The sequence below is a fragment of the Eptatretus burgeri genome, chromosome 2, assembly GCF_056783735.1.
Source record: "Eptatretus burgeri isolate ZD-2024b chromosome 2, Ebu_testis_v1, whole genome shotgun sequence".
Taxonomy (NCBI): domain Eukaryota; kingdom Metazoa; phylum Chordata; class Myxini; order Myxiniformes; family Myxinidae; genus Eptatretus; species Eptatretus burgeri.
Window position 1 is genome coordinate 143,372,022 of NC_140962.1, and position 12,292 is coordinate 143,384,313.

General features: G+C 48.7%; 1 protein-coding gene across 1 annotated transcript in view; it reads right to left on the reverse strand.

Moving 5' to 3' along the window:
* The window catches only part of LOC147033392 (uncharacterized), a 63,574-nt gene extending 53,614 nt beyond the window's left edge, over positions 1–9,960 (reverse strand). The window contains exons 1-2 of the mRNA XM_085854090.1: positions 9,406–9,960; positions 3,507–3,741 (exon numbers count right to left, since the gene is read on the reverse strand). Of these exons, the coding sequence (XP_085710216.1) occupies positions 3,507–3,741; positions 9,406–9,690 (520 nt within the window). The 5' untranslated portion in view covers positions 9,691–9,960. The remainder of the gene's footprint in view (positions 1–3,506; positions 3,742–9,405) is intronic.
* Positions 9,961–12,292: the final 2,332 nt, after the last annotated feature.

Here is a 12,292-nt window from a genome sequence, read left to right on the forward strand (position 1 = left end):
GTTAAATTATAATTGTTCCGTATTGCCGGAAAATACAACAATTTGAAAATTTACATTTTTGTGTCTTCCAGAATCTGTCGCACCGCACTGTTTGGCGCTTGTTGAGGTGTGGTATGTTATTGTGATAAAACTTTGTATCCTGATTTAATCATGGGTCCAAAATGTCCGTTAAGTGGTGCATCTGCTGAAGAGCAGAATAAAAAAGTGAAGAAAGTGATGACATTGGCGGAAAAAGTGAAACTACTAGATAGTCTTGAGATTGGTGCACGTGCTACTGTGTTGGCGAAAGACTACAACGTCAATGAGTCCACTATTCGTTACATTCATAAATGTAATGATAAAATTAGGGGGGAAGGTATCCGGTGGTTTGTGATTCATAAAGGAAAAAAAAAAAATCAAAAATCCAGTGAAAACCCACGAAAACCCCGCCTGTAAAAAACCCCGCGAATATGCCTGCAAAAAAAAATAATAATAAAAAATTTAAAAAACGCAAATACGCCTGAAAGAAAAACAAACCGCAAAATGACAAAAAAACCCGCGAATACGCCTGTAAAAAACCCGTGAAATGTGAGAAAAAACAACCCACGAATTCGCTTGCAAAAAAACCCGCGAAATGCAAAATAAAAACACACGAATACGTCTGTAAAACAAACAAATCGCAAAATGCGAAAAAAAACCCGCGAATACGCCTGTAAAAAAACGTGAAATACAAAAAGAAGAAATGGCGAATATGCATGTAAAAATCGCCAAATGTGAAAAAAACCCCATGAATACGCCTGTAAAAAAAAAACCGCGCAATGGGAAAAAAAACCCATGAATACGCCTCTAAAAAAACCTCGCCAAATGCAAAAAAACCCAACAAATACGCTTGCTAAAAAAACCCCCCGCGAATACACCTGTAAAAAGAAAAGAAAAAAAACCACGAAAAAAACCCAATGAATACAACTGTAAAAAAAACCCCAAAAAAAACCAACGAATAAGCCTGTAAAAATAAAATAAATAAATATGTGAAATGCAACCCCTCCCCCCCTTCCACCCCCGCAAATATGCCTGTAAAAAACCCCTGCAAAATGCGAAAAAACCCCACGAATATGCTTGCAAAAAAAACAAACGTGAATACACCTGTCATAAAAAAAAAACAAAAAAAACCCTGAAATGCGAAAAAAAACCCCACGAATACACCTGTAAAAGCAAACAAACCACGAAAGATGAAAAAACAACCCTGTGAATATGCCTGTAAAAAAAATTTAAAAAAATCACGAATACACCTATAAAAAAACAAAACACGGAATGCGGATAAAACCCCGTGAATGCGCCTGTAAAAAAAACGTGACATGCGAAAAAAAAAAACCGCCACGAATATGCCTGTAAAAAAAAACGCGGAATGCAAAAAAAAAACCCTTAAATAAGCCTGCAATAAAACCGTGACATGCGAAAAAAATCCCTGCAAATACGCCTCTAAAAAAACCCGCGAAATGGAAAAAAATAAAACAAAAAAACAGGAATACGCCTGCAAAAAAAACAAACAACCCTGCGAAATGCAGAAACAAAAAACCCCGCAAATACGCCTGTAAAAAAACTGCAAAATGTGAAAAAAAGAAAACCACGAATACGTCTGTCAAAAAAACCAGTCTGTCAAAAAAAACAAAAACCAGGTGTCAAAGCCACCCAATGCTCGCCTATTTATACTTTTATCGTTTTTCGTTTTTAAAAGACTCCTCTAATAATATTTTTTATAAAGCATTGCAGTGAAGTCTGATCCAAATAATTTTAAAGCAATATATGTATTTGTTGTATATTGTAATCAGTAAAAAAAAAAATAGTGTGGTAGATAAAAACATGAGAAAGGAAATAACTTGCACCAAAAACTTTAACATTTTCATGCTGACGCTCATGCCGGGGGTATCGCTATAGCTCTCTGTTCTTCGAACAGGCAAGCTAATAAACTCAATTCTGATCACAGAGAGTACCAGAGAGTTAATGTCAAAGCCACCCAATGCTCGCCTGTTTATACATTTATCGTTTTTAAAAGACTCCTCTAATAATATTTTTTTATAAAGCATTGCAGTGAAGTCTGATCCAAATTATTTTAAAGCAATATATGTATTTGTATATTGTAATCAGTAAAAAAGTGTGGAAGATAAAAACATTAGAAAGGAAATAACTTGAACCAAAAACTTTAACATTTTCACTCACGCTGACGCTCACACCAGGGGTATCACTACAGCTCTCTGTTCTTCGAACAGGCGAGCTAAAAACCACAAAAAAAACGCAAATACACCTGTAAAAAACCCGGAAAATATGAAGAAAAAAAACCACGAATACGCCTGTAAAAAAAACCGCCAAACGCAAAAAAAAAAAGAAAAACAAAAAGCGAATACGGCTGTAAACAAAACCAGAGAGTTGGTGTCAAAGCCACACAATGCTCGCCTGTTTATACATTTATCGTTTTTAAAAGACTAGTCTAATAATATTTTTTATAAAGCATTGCAGTGAAGTCTGATCGAAATAATTTAAAAGCAATATATGTATTTGTATATTGTAATCAGTAAAAAATTGTGTGGTAGATAAAAACAATAGAAAGGAAATAACTTGCACCAAAAACTTTAACATTTTCACGCTCACGCTGGGGGTATCGCTATAGCTCTCTGTTCTTCGAACAGGCGAGCTGAAAAGAAAAATTCCCTCCTTCAAATTCACTGCTTTTCTTCCTGAAAGTCCCTGTAATGTCCATTTTGTATTCCCCGTGTTCCCGCCCCATCCCTCTCCCTTCCACAGATCTCTTGAGTGTCTCTGTTCCCCACTGTTTTGTCCTTCCCACTCCCGCCCCTCGTTTCATGCCCCCTTGCTGTGTGTGTGTTGTGTGTTAGCTCTCATAGGAGCCTCGACAAGGTATACAAAAAAAAAAAAGAAAAAAAAAAAAAAGAGATGACTCATGATGTAGCAGCATGTTACAAAGCTTCACGGGAAAAACATCTCATGCAAAATAGGTACTAATCATTGCTAAATATAACTCATGTGGCTCCAATGGACCAATCAAATGGATACGAGGGGGGGGAGCCAGATGAAAAAAATCAAAAACTCCCGCAAATGCATTCATGGGTCATTTAGACTCGGGATTTGTAATGTGATTGTTGTAAAAAAAAAGAGAATAACAAACAACAAAATGTATTTTTTATTGCATTACTTTACACGTGCTCTGTTAAATGAATTTTTTCTGCAAATTAGGTACTAATCCTTGCTAAATACAACTCGGGTCATCCAATGGACCCTTCAAATAGAAACTAGGGATTGCGTTATGAATTCAAATTTTACCAGGAACCTGAATGAAAAATAAAAACCACAGAAATATTTGTTACCATTTTTTCGAAGCATCTATGAAAGGTCATGCAAATAAACCATTTATACAACAAAGTGAGAGCACAACAAACATCGTACTGTGTCCGACGGACCCGTATTCTGCGCTTTAGGAGAAAAGGCAGTCGGCCTCAACAATGACAACTCACCTTCTGGCGATGAGGAATCTGCTGGCGGGGCAGCAGAGTAAGACTGTTTTGGCAAGATGGCTTTGTTCTTGACAAATTTCTGTGTGGTGGTAATGTTCGTGTTCGCACTTTTTTTCTTCAAAGACTTCCTTGTCTTGCGAGATTTAATGTGAAAAAAAACAGTTGGTGCTTTCAGTGTCCGTTTCCGTTTCCCTTCGACGAGTAGACTCTCGAACATCTGTTCGTCAAAGTTTTTCTGCAGAGAATAAATATAAAACAGGTAATCATCATACATCAGAGCATCGGAGAGGAGGATAAAATGGCAACGTCTAAAGTGCACATGTACAGTTCAAATCAAACGGTACCCTCGAACAGTTCAGTTTAGAAAGATTCATCAAACTCAACATCACCAACACGAACACTCGACTCATCAAATATTAATGACAAATAACTCATTACACATTATCAGTACTGCAAACACCATTGGATATTTTGTGAGTAATGACACGTAGAGTGATCAAGCCTCGAGTTTGTGGTCACCGGGACGATTCAAAACGTAAACTTCAGCAAAACAACGTCAATGACCCCAGGTCAGAGAAACAGAAAGAAAAGTTAGTGTAAACTCGAGGCAGAAGTTCCACACAAAGCAATGCTCGCTCCAGGGCACTGGAAGCACTGGATAAATGGCAGAGTTTGGCCTACAAACAAACTGAAGAAGAAGATTCTGAAACGCACAAGATAACAATCTGAAACCCCATTAATATATGCAAGATATGATATATTACATACAACATGTTATATACATAACACACGTAATAAGACTTGGTTCGAAGATTATATAGAACATGATATTCCCCAACACTGAGTGAGCGGCCACAATGCTTCAGTCAAAGGAAAATGAACACATGGAACACTTTTTTTTTGTTTGTTCTTGTATATATGATCGAGGTGAGGGGAGGGGGTGTTGAGGAAGGGGTGCGGATGAGTGCGGGGTGTTGAGGAAGGGGTGCGGATGAGTGCGGGGTGTTGAGGAAGGGGTGCGGATGAGTGCGGGGTGTTGAGGAAGGGGTGCGGATGAGTGCGGGGTGTTGAGGAAGGGGTGCGGATGAGTGCGGGGTGTTGAGGAAGGGGTGCGGATGAGTGCGGGGTGTTGAGGAAGGGGTGCGGATGAGTGCGGGGTGTTGAGGAAGGGGTGCGGATGAGTGCGGGGTGTTGAGGAAGGGGTGCGGATGAGTGCGGGGTGTTGAGGAAGGGGTGCGGAAGAGTGCGGGGTGTTGAGGAAGGGGTGCGGATGAGTGCGGGGTGTTGAGGAAGGGGTGCGGATGAGTGCGGGGTGTTGAGGAAGGGGTGCGGATGAGTGCGGGGTGTTGAGGAAGGGGTGCGGATGAGTGCGGGGTGTTGAGGAAGGGGTGCGGATGAGTGCGGGGTGTTGAGGAAGGGGTGCGGATGAGTGCGGGGTGTTGAGGAAGGGGTGCGGATGAGTGCGGGGTGTTGAGGAAGGGGTGCGGATGAGTGCGGGGTGTTGAGGAAGGGTGCGGATGAGTGCGGGGTGTTGAGGAAGGGGTGCGGATGAGTGCGGGTGTTGAGGAAGGGGTGCGGATGAGTGCGGGGTGTTGAGGAAGGGGTGCGGATGAGTGCGGGGTGTTGAGGAAGGGGTGCGGATGAGTGCGGGGTGTTGAGGAAGGGGTGCGGATGAGTGCGGGGTGTTGAGGAGGGGGTGCGGATGGGTGGGGGGTGTAGAGGAAGGGGTGCGGATGAGTGCGGGGTGTTGAGGAAGGGGTGCGGGTGAGGGCGGGGTGTTGAGGAAGGGGTGCGGATGAGTGCGGGGTGTTGAGGAAGGGGTGCGGATGAGTGCGGGGTGTTGAGGAAGGGGTGCAGATGAGTGCGGGGAGTTGAGGAAGGGGTGCGGATGAGTGCGGGGTGTTGAGGAAGGGGTGCGGATGAGTGCGGGGTGTTGAGGAAGGGGTGCGGATGAGTGCGGGGTGTTGAGGAAGGGGTGCGGATGAGTGCGGGGTGTTGAGGAAGGGGTGCGGATGAGTGCGGGGTGTTGAGGAAGGGGTGCGGATGAGTGCGGGGTGTTGAGGAAGGGGTGCGGATGAGTGCGGGTGTTGAGGAAGGGGTGCGGATGAGCGCGGGGGGTTGAGGAAGGGGTGCGGATGAGTGCGGGGTGTTGAGGAAGGGGTGCGGATGAGTGCGGGGTGTTGAGGAAGGGGTGCGGATGAGTGCGGGTGTTGAGGAAGGGGTGCGGATGAGGGCGGGGTGTTGAGGAAGGGGTGCAGATGAGTGCGGGGTGTTGAGGAAGGGGAGCGGGTGAGTGCGGGGTGTTGAGGAAGGGGTGCGGATGAGTGCGGGGGGTAGAGGAAGGGGTGCGGATGAGTGCGGGGTGTTGAGGAAGGGGCGCGGATGAGTGCGGGTGTTGAGGAAGGGGAGCGGATGAGTGCGGGTGTTGAGGAAGGGGTGCGGATGAGTGCGGGGTGTTGAGGAAGGGGTGCGGATGAGTGCGGGGTGTTGAGGAAGGGGTGCGGATGAGTGCGGGGTGTTGAGGAAGGGGTGCGGATGAGTGCGGGGTGTTGAGGAAGGGGTGCGGATGAGTGCGGGGTGTTGAGGAAGGGGTGCGGATGAGTGCGGGGTGTTGAGGAAGGGGTGCGGATGAGTGCGGGTGTTGAGGAAGGGGTGCGGATGAGTGCGGGGTGTTGAGGAAGGGGTGCGGATGAGTGCGGGGTGTTGAGGAAGGGGTGCGGATGAGGGCGGGGTGGTGAGGAAGGGGTGCGGATGAGTGCGGGTGGTTGAGGAAGGGGGGCGGATGAGTGCGGGGTGTTGAGGAAGGGGTGCGGATGAGTGCGGGGTGTTGAGGAAGGGGTGCGGATGAGTGCGGGGTGTTGAGGAAGGGGTGCGGATGAGTGCGGGGTGTTGAGGAAGGGGTGCGGATGAGTGCGGGGTGTTGAGGAAGGGGTGCGGATGAGTGCGGGGTGTTGAGGAAGGGGTGCGGATGAGTGCGGGTGTTGAGGAAGGGGTGCGGATGAGTGCGGGGTGTTGAGGAAGGGGTGCAGATGAGTGCGGGGTGTTGAGGAAGGGGTGCGGATGAGTGCGGGGTGTTGAGGAAGGGGTGCGGATGAGTGCGGGGTGTTGAGGAAGGGGTGCGGATGAGTGCGGGTGTTGAGGAAGGGGTGCGGATGAGTGCGGGTGTTGAGGAAGGGGTGCGGATGAGTGCGGGGTGGTGAGGAAGGGGTGCGGATGAGTGCGGGGTGTTGAGGAAGGGGTGCGGATGAGTGCGGGTGTTGAGGAAGGGGTGCGGATGAGTGCGGGGTGTTGAGGAAGGGGTGCGGATGAGTGCGGGTGTTGAGGAAGGGGTGCGGATGAGTGCGGGTGTTGAGGAAGGGGTGCGGATGAGTGCGGGTGTTGAGGAAGGGGTGCGGATGAGTGCGGGTGTTGAGGAAGGGGTGCGGATGAGTGCGGGGTGTTGAGGAAGGGGTGCGGATGAGTGCGGGGTGTTGAGGAAGGGGTGCGGATGAGTGCGGGGTGTTGAGGAAGGGGTGCGGATGAGTGCGGGGTGTTGAGGAAGGGGTGCGGGTGAGTGCGGGGCGTTGAGGAAGGGGTGCGCATGAGTGCGGGGTGTTGAGGAAGGGGTGCGGATGAGTGCGGGGTGTTGAGGAAGGGGTGCGGATGAGTGCGGGGTGTTGAGGAAGGGGTGCGGATGAGTGCGGGGTGTTGAGGAAGGGGTGCGGATGAGTGCGGGGTGTTGAGGAAGGGGTGCGGATGAGTGCGGGGTGTTGAGGAAGGGGTGAGGATGAGTGCGGGGTGTTGAGGAAGGGGTGCGGATGAGTGCGGGGTGTTGAGGAAGGGGTGCGGATGAGTGCGGGGTGTTGAGGAAGGGGTGCGGATGAGTGCGGGTGTTGAGGAAGGGGTGCGGATGAGTGCGGGGTGTTGAGGAAGGGGTGCGGATGAGTGCGGGGTGTTGAGGAAGGGGTGCGGATGAGTGCGGGGTGTTGAGGAAGGGGTGCGGATGAGTGCGGGGTGTTGAGGAAGGGGTGCGGATGAGTGCGGGGTGTTGAGGAAGGGGTGCGGATGAGTGCGGGGTGTTGAGGAAGGGGTGCGGATGAGTGCGGGTGTTGAGGAAGGGGTGCGGATGAGTGCGGGGTGTTGAGGAAGGGGTGCGGATGAGTGCGGGGTGTTGAGGAAGGGGTGCGGATGAGTGCGGGTGTTGAGGAAGGGGTGCGGATGAGTGCGGGTGTTGAGGAAGGGGTGCGGATGAGTGCGGGTGTTGAGGAAGGGGTGTGGGGTGTTGAGGAAGGGTGTGGGGTGTTGAGGAAGGGGTGTGGGGTGTTGAGGAAGGGGTGTGGGGTGTTGAGGAAGGGGTGTGTGGTGTTGAGGAAGGGGTGTGTGGTGTTGAGGAAGGGGTGTGTGGTGTTGAGGAAGGGGTGTGTGGTGTTGAGGAAGGGGTGGGGGTGTTGAGGAAGGGGTGGGGGTGTTGAGGAAGGAGTTTGGAGTGGTGGAACAGTGTGGTGGAGGGGGATGTGAGGTGGTGGATCAGTGTGGTGGAGAGAGTGTGGGGTGGCAGAGGAGAGGAGTGTTGGACTGTGGAGGGGGAGTGTGGGGTGGCGTAGGAGAGGGGTCTTGTACTGTGGAGGGGGAGTGTGGGGTGATGGAAGTGGGGTGTGAGGTGTTGATGGGGTGTGGGGTGTTGAGTAAGGGGTGCGAGATGTTGAGGAAGGGGTGTGAGATGTTGAGGAAGGGGCGTTGAGGAAGCGGTGTTGAGGAAGGGGTGTGGGGTGGTGGAACAGTGTGGTGGAGGATCAGTGTGGTGGAGGGGGGTGTGGGGTGGTAAATCAGTGTGGTGGAGGGGATGTGAGGTGGTGGAACAGTGTGGTGGAGGGGGATGTGGGGTGGTGGATCAGTGTGGTGGAGGGATGTGGAGTGGTGGATCAGTGTGGTGGAGGGGATGTGGGGTGGTGGATCAGTGTGGTGCAGGGAGAGGTAGGGTGGTGAAGCGGAGTGCAGGGGTGAAAGGGCTGCAGAGGGGGGGTGGTGGAGGGAGAGGTGTGGCGTGGCGGAGGGAGAGGTGTGGGGTGGCGGAGGGAGAGGTGTGGGGTGGTGTGTAGTGGCGGAGGGAGAGGTGTGGGGAGGTGTGGGGGTGGCGGAGGGAGAAGTGTGGGGAGGCGTGGGGTGGTGGAGGGAGAGGTGTGGGGTGGCGGAGGGAGAGATGTGGGGAGGTGTCGGGTGGCAGAGGGAGAGGTGTGGGGTGGCGGAGGGAGAGGTGTGGGGTGGCGGAGGGAGAGGTGTGGGGTGGCGGAGGGAGAGGTGTGGGGTGGCGGATGGAGAGGTGTGGGGTGGCGGAGGGAGAGGTGTGGGTTGGCGGAGGGAGAAGTGTGGGTTGGCGGAGGGAGAAGTGTGGGTTGGCGGAGGGAGAAGTGTGGGGAGGTGTGGCGTGGTGGAGGGAGAGGTGTGGCGTGGTGGAGGGAGAGGTGTGGGGTGGTGGAGGGAGAGGTGTGGGGTGGCGGAGGGAGAGGTGTGGGGTGGCGGAGGGAGAGGTGTGGGGTGGCGGAGGGAGAGGTGTGGGAGGTGTCGGGTGGCAGAGGGAGAGCTGTGGGGTGGTGGAGGGAGAGGTGTGGGGTGGTGGAGGGAGAGGTGTGGGTTGGCGGAGGGAGAAGTGTGGGGAGGTGTGGCGTGGTGGAGGGAGATGTGTGGGGTGGTGGAGGGAGAGGTGTGGGGTGGCGGAGGGAGAGGTGTGGGATGGCGGAGGGAGAGGTGTGGGATGGCGGAGGGAGAGGTGTGGGATGGCGGAGGGAGAGGTGTGGGGTGGCGGAGGGAGAGGTGTGGGGTGGTGGAGGGAGAGGTGTGGGGTGGTGGAGGGAGAGGTGTGGGGTGGTGGAGGGAGAGGTGTGGGGAGGTGTGGGGTGGCGGTGGGCTGAGATGGTCTTACAGTTTGGAGCGACGGCTGTTTCTTCTGCTTTATCGTGGGGATGGTCCCCACTTTCAATCGTGGAGGATAACCACAATTTCTAGCCATCTCTGTCGTTTCATAACAGTGCTCTGCAAAATGTTCCGAGCACAAAACCGAACTTTTTGTAGGCCCGATCCACACTCGGGTATTTCGGACAAACCTCGTCCAATTTCTGGCAAGCTTCGGGTCTTTCGGCCATTGGTGTAGCATGAAACCATTTCGGTTGGTATTACTACAACCACCAAGAACGCATCGACTCGGCATATTCGTGGAAAATCGAAAATGATTCGCCGTTACAGTCAACTCGAACCGCGATGTAACCACCGAGTTCTATTCAATGGAGGCAACTGGACGTCATCTGCAAACAATATGAATATGGCGGCCGACTCCCGGGTGTGACGTCACGACTCATGGTGAAGAAGAAGCCTGACCTTTAATCGCAAAATTACCTCATAAATCGTTAAAAGACAATTATTCTGTGGGGTATCAAGGGATATGTTAGCGTCGAGGTGTTCTGAGCGTTTGAGGTTCCCCTTTAACGATTAAACTTTTATTTATTTATACATTATTAACTTAAGCAGATCATTCAACTCTATTTATCGGTTTAATTACCATAGATTTATTTGTCGAAGCTCGTACGGCAAAGTGAATGCGCAAAACAATTTGGAATGCAAAATAAATAAAAAATTATTTGTTGCCCACATCAGAGGGAGAGGGAAGTGTAGCAGGCGTAAAATAAGTAGGTAGTTTTAGTGACAATATGACTTTTTTTTTTTACGAACGCTTCGTCAGAACGCAAGGTCACCAAGCGATGTGTTAAGTAAATTACTCAAAAAAAATATCGGTACGTAATTTCTGAACGGTCTCGTATTTGGGGTTAAATAAACCGCGACGCTGTGACGAATCAGCTCGTTCTGATATAACCGAGACGGAGGTTGCCATGGATAAGAGGATTTTGTTGCAGGTTGTGACCAGAGTGTGGTCATTGTTGTTAAATGCCACGGATGATCTTTTTCTCTTTGTATTTGGGTAAGCGGCCTGCAGTGTGGTACTCTTCATCACATCAGGAAAGAAGGAAGGAATGAGGGAAGGCATGAAGGAAGGTCAATCAACTACAGGTCACAATTCTAAAAATATCGTCATGAAACTTCACCAAGCTGTAAAGGTGGTGGAGGGGAGTGGTGGACTAGGGGATGTGGAGGGGAGACTCGGGAGCTTGCCTAGTCGCAACTGAGATGCCAATTGATTTGGAGGTCAAAGGTCAATTTGAGGTCTGATTTCTAAAATCATTTTTCAATGATTTGTTGGTTGCAAAGCAGAAGGTTTAAGTGATGATAGGCCATTTTTAACTTGAAATTAGAACAAGATTTGAATTGGGAAAGCAACGATTTTTGAGGTCAAAAGGTCAACTCAAGGTCAATCTTCTAAAATCATCAATTTTTAACTGAAATGTCATCAATTTACATCCTATTAGCTTGTGAGTTGAACAGGATTTGCATAGTCCATCACTGAATTGGGAAAGGAACGATTTTTGAGGTCAAAAGGTCAACTCAAGGTCCATCTTCGAAAACCATCAAATTTCATCCGAAAAATCGTCAATTTTCATCTGATTGAACCTGGAAATTAAGCAGCAATTGCATAGTGCATCACTGAATTTGGAAACCGTCTATTTTTTTGAAGTCAAAAGGTCAAAGGTCAACTCAAGGTAAAACTTCTAAAATCATAAATTTAATCTGAAAAATAATCAACTTTCATTTGATTGACCTGAGCTTTGATGAAGATTGTCCATTTTAATCTTAATGAAATGGACAATTTGATGTATCCATGGTGACCTTTGGAGAGGTTGGTGAATTTTGCAAGTGTCATGCTCTGCACGATGTTTTTTTTTCTTGTTTACATATTGGGTAGATCGTTTTTCAGAGTATTAAATATAAATGATCTGAATTAACAAGCTCGCATGAGCTAAGATCCTCATCCTCTTAATGACGACGTCATAAAAACAAATATGATGTCATTGTGGTGTATCAGGTTTGCGATAAATTATATCTGTGATAATGCCCGGCTTGATTCCCACAAACAAAATTCAAACAGCTTGCCTAGTTTCAGAGATAATGGTATAGGTGATTTCCATTAGCGGCGATATTATGACGTCAACTTTTTTTCTAGGAAGAATTTCCAAAATCGGAGATGGTTACTGCCTGCGCGTGGGCTTTCTGCATACACATGGCAAGTTTCACGAAGATCCGATGAAAACTCTGGGGGTGTGAAACTAAAAACGTCGAAAAATAGGAATGACGTCATAAAAATTGATATGACGTCATAGTGATGTATCATACGTGTGGTAATTCATCTCTGCTAATGCCCTGATCGATTCCCGCAAACAGAATTCAAAAAGCTTGCCTCGTTTCGGAGATAATTTTTTGGCGATTTCCATTAGCGGAGATATTTTGACGTCATAACTTTTCTTTCTGGGAGGAATTTTCAAAATCGGAGATGGTTACTGTCTGCGTAGGGTATTTTTACATATATATGCCAAGTTTCAGGAAGTTTCGATGAAAACTGAAGGCTGTGAAACAACAAGCTCAAATGAGCTAAGATCCTCATCCTCTTAGTGATGACGTCATAGTTATCAGTTATGTATCAGGTGTGCGGTAAATTATCTCTAATGCCCTATTCGATTCCATCTGAAGTATTCAAAAAGCTTGCGTTGTTTCGGAGTAAATTGTTTATGCGATTTCCATTGCGATATTATGACGTAATAACTTTTTTCTTGGAAGAATTTCCTCAATCTGAGATGGTTACTGTCTGCGTGTGGGCTTTCTGCATGAACATGTCAAGTTTTAAGATGTTCTGAAAGGGGGAGGTT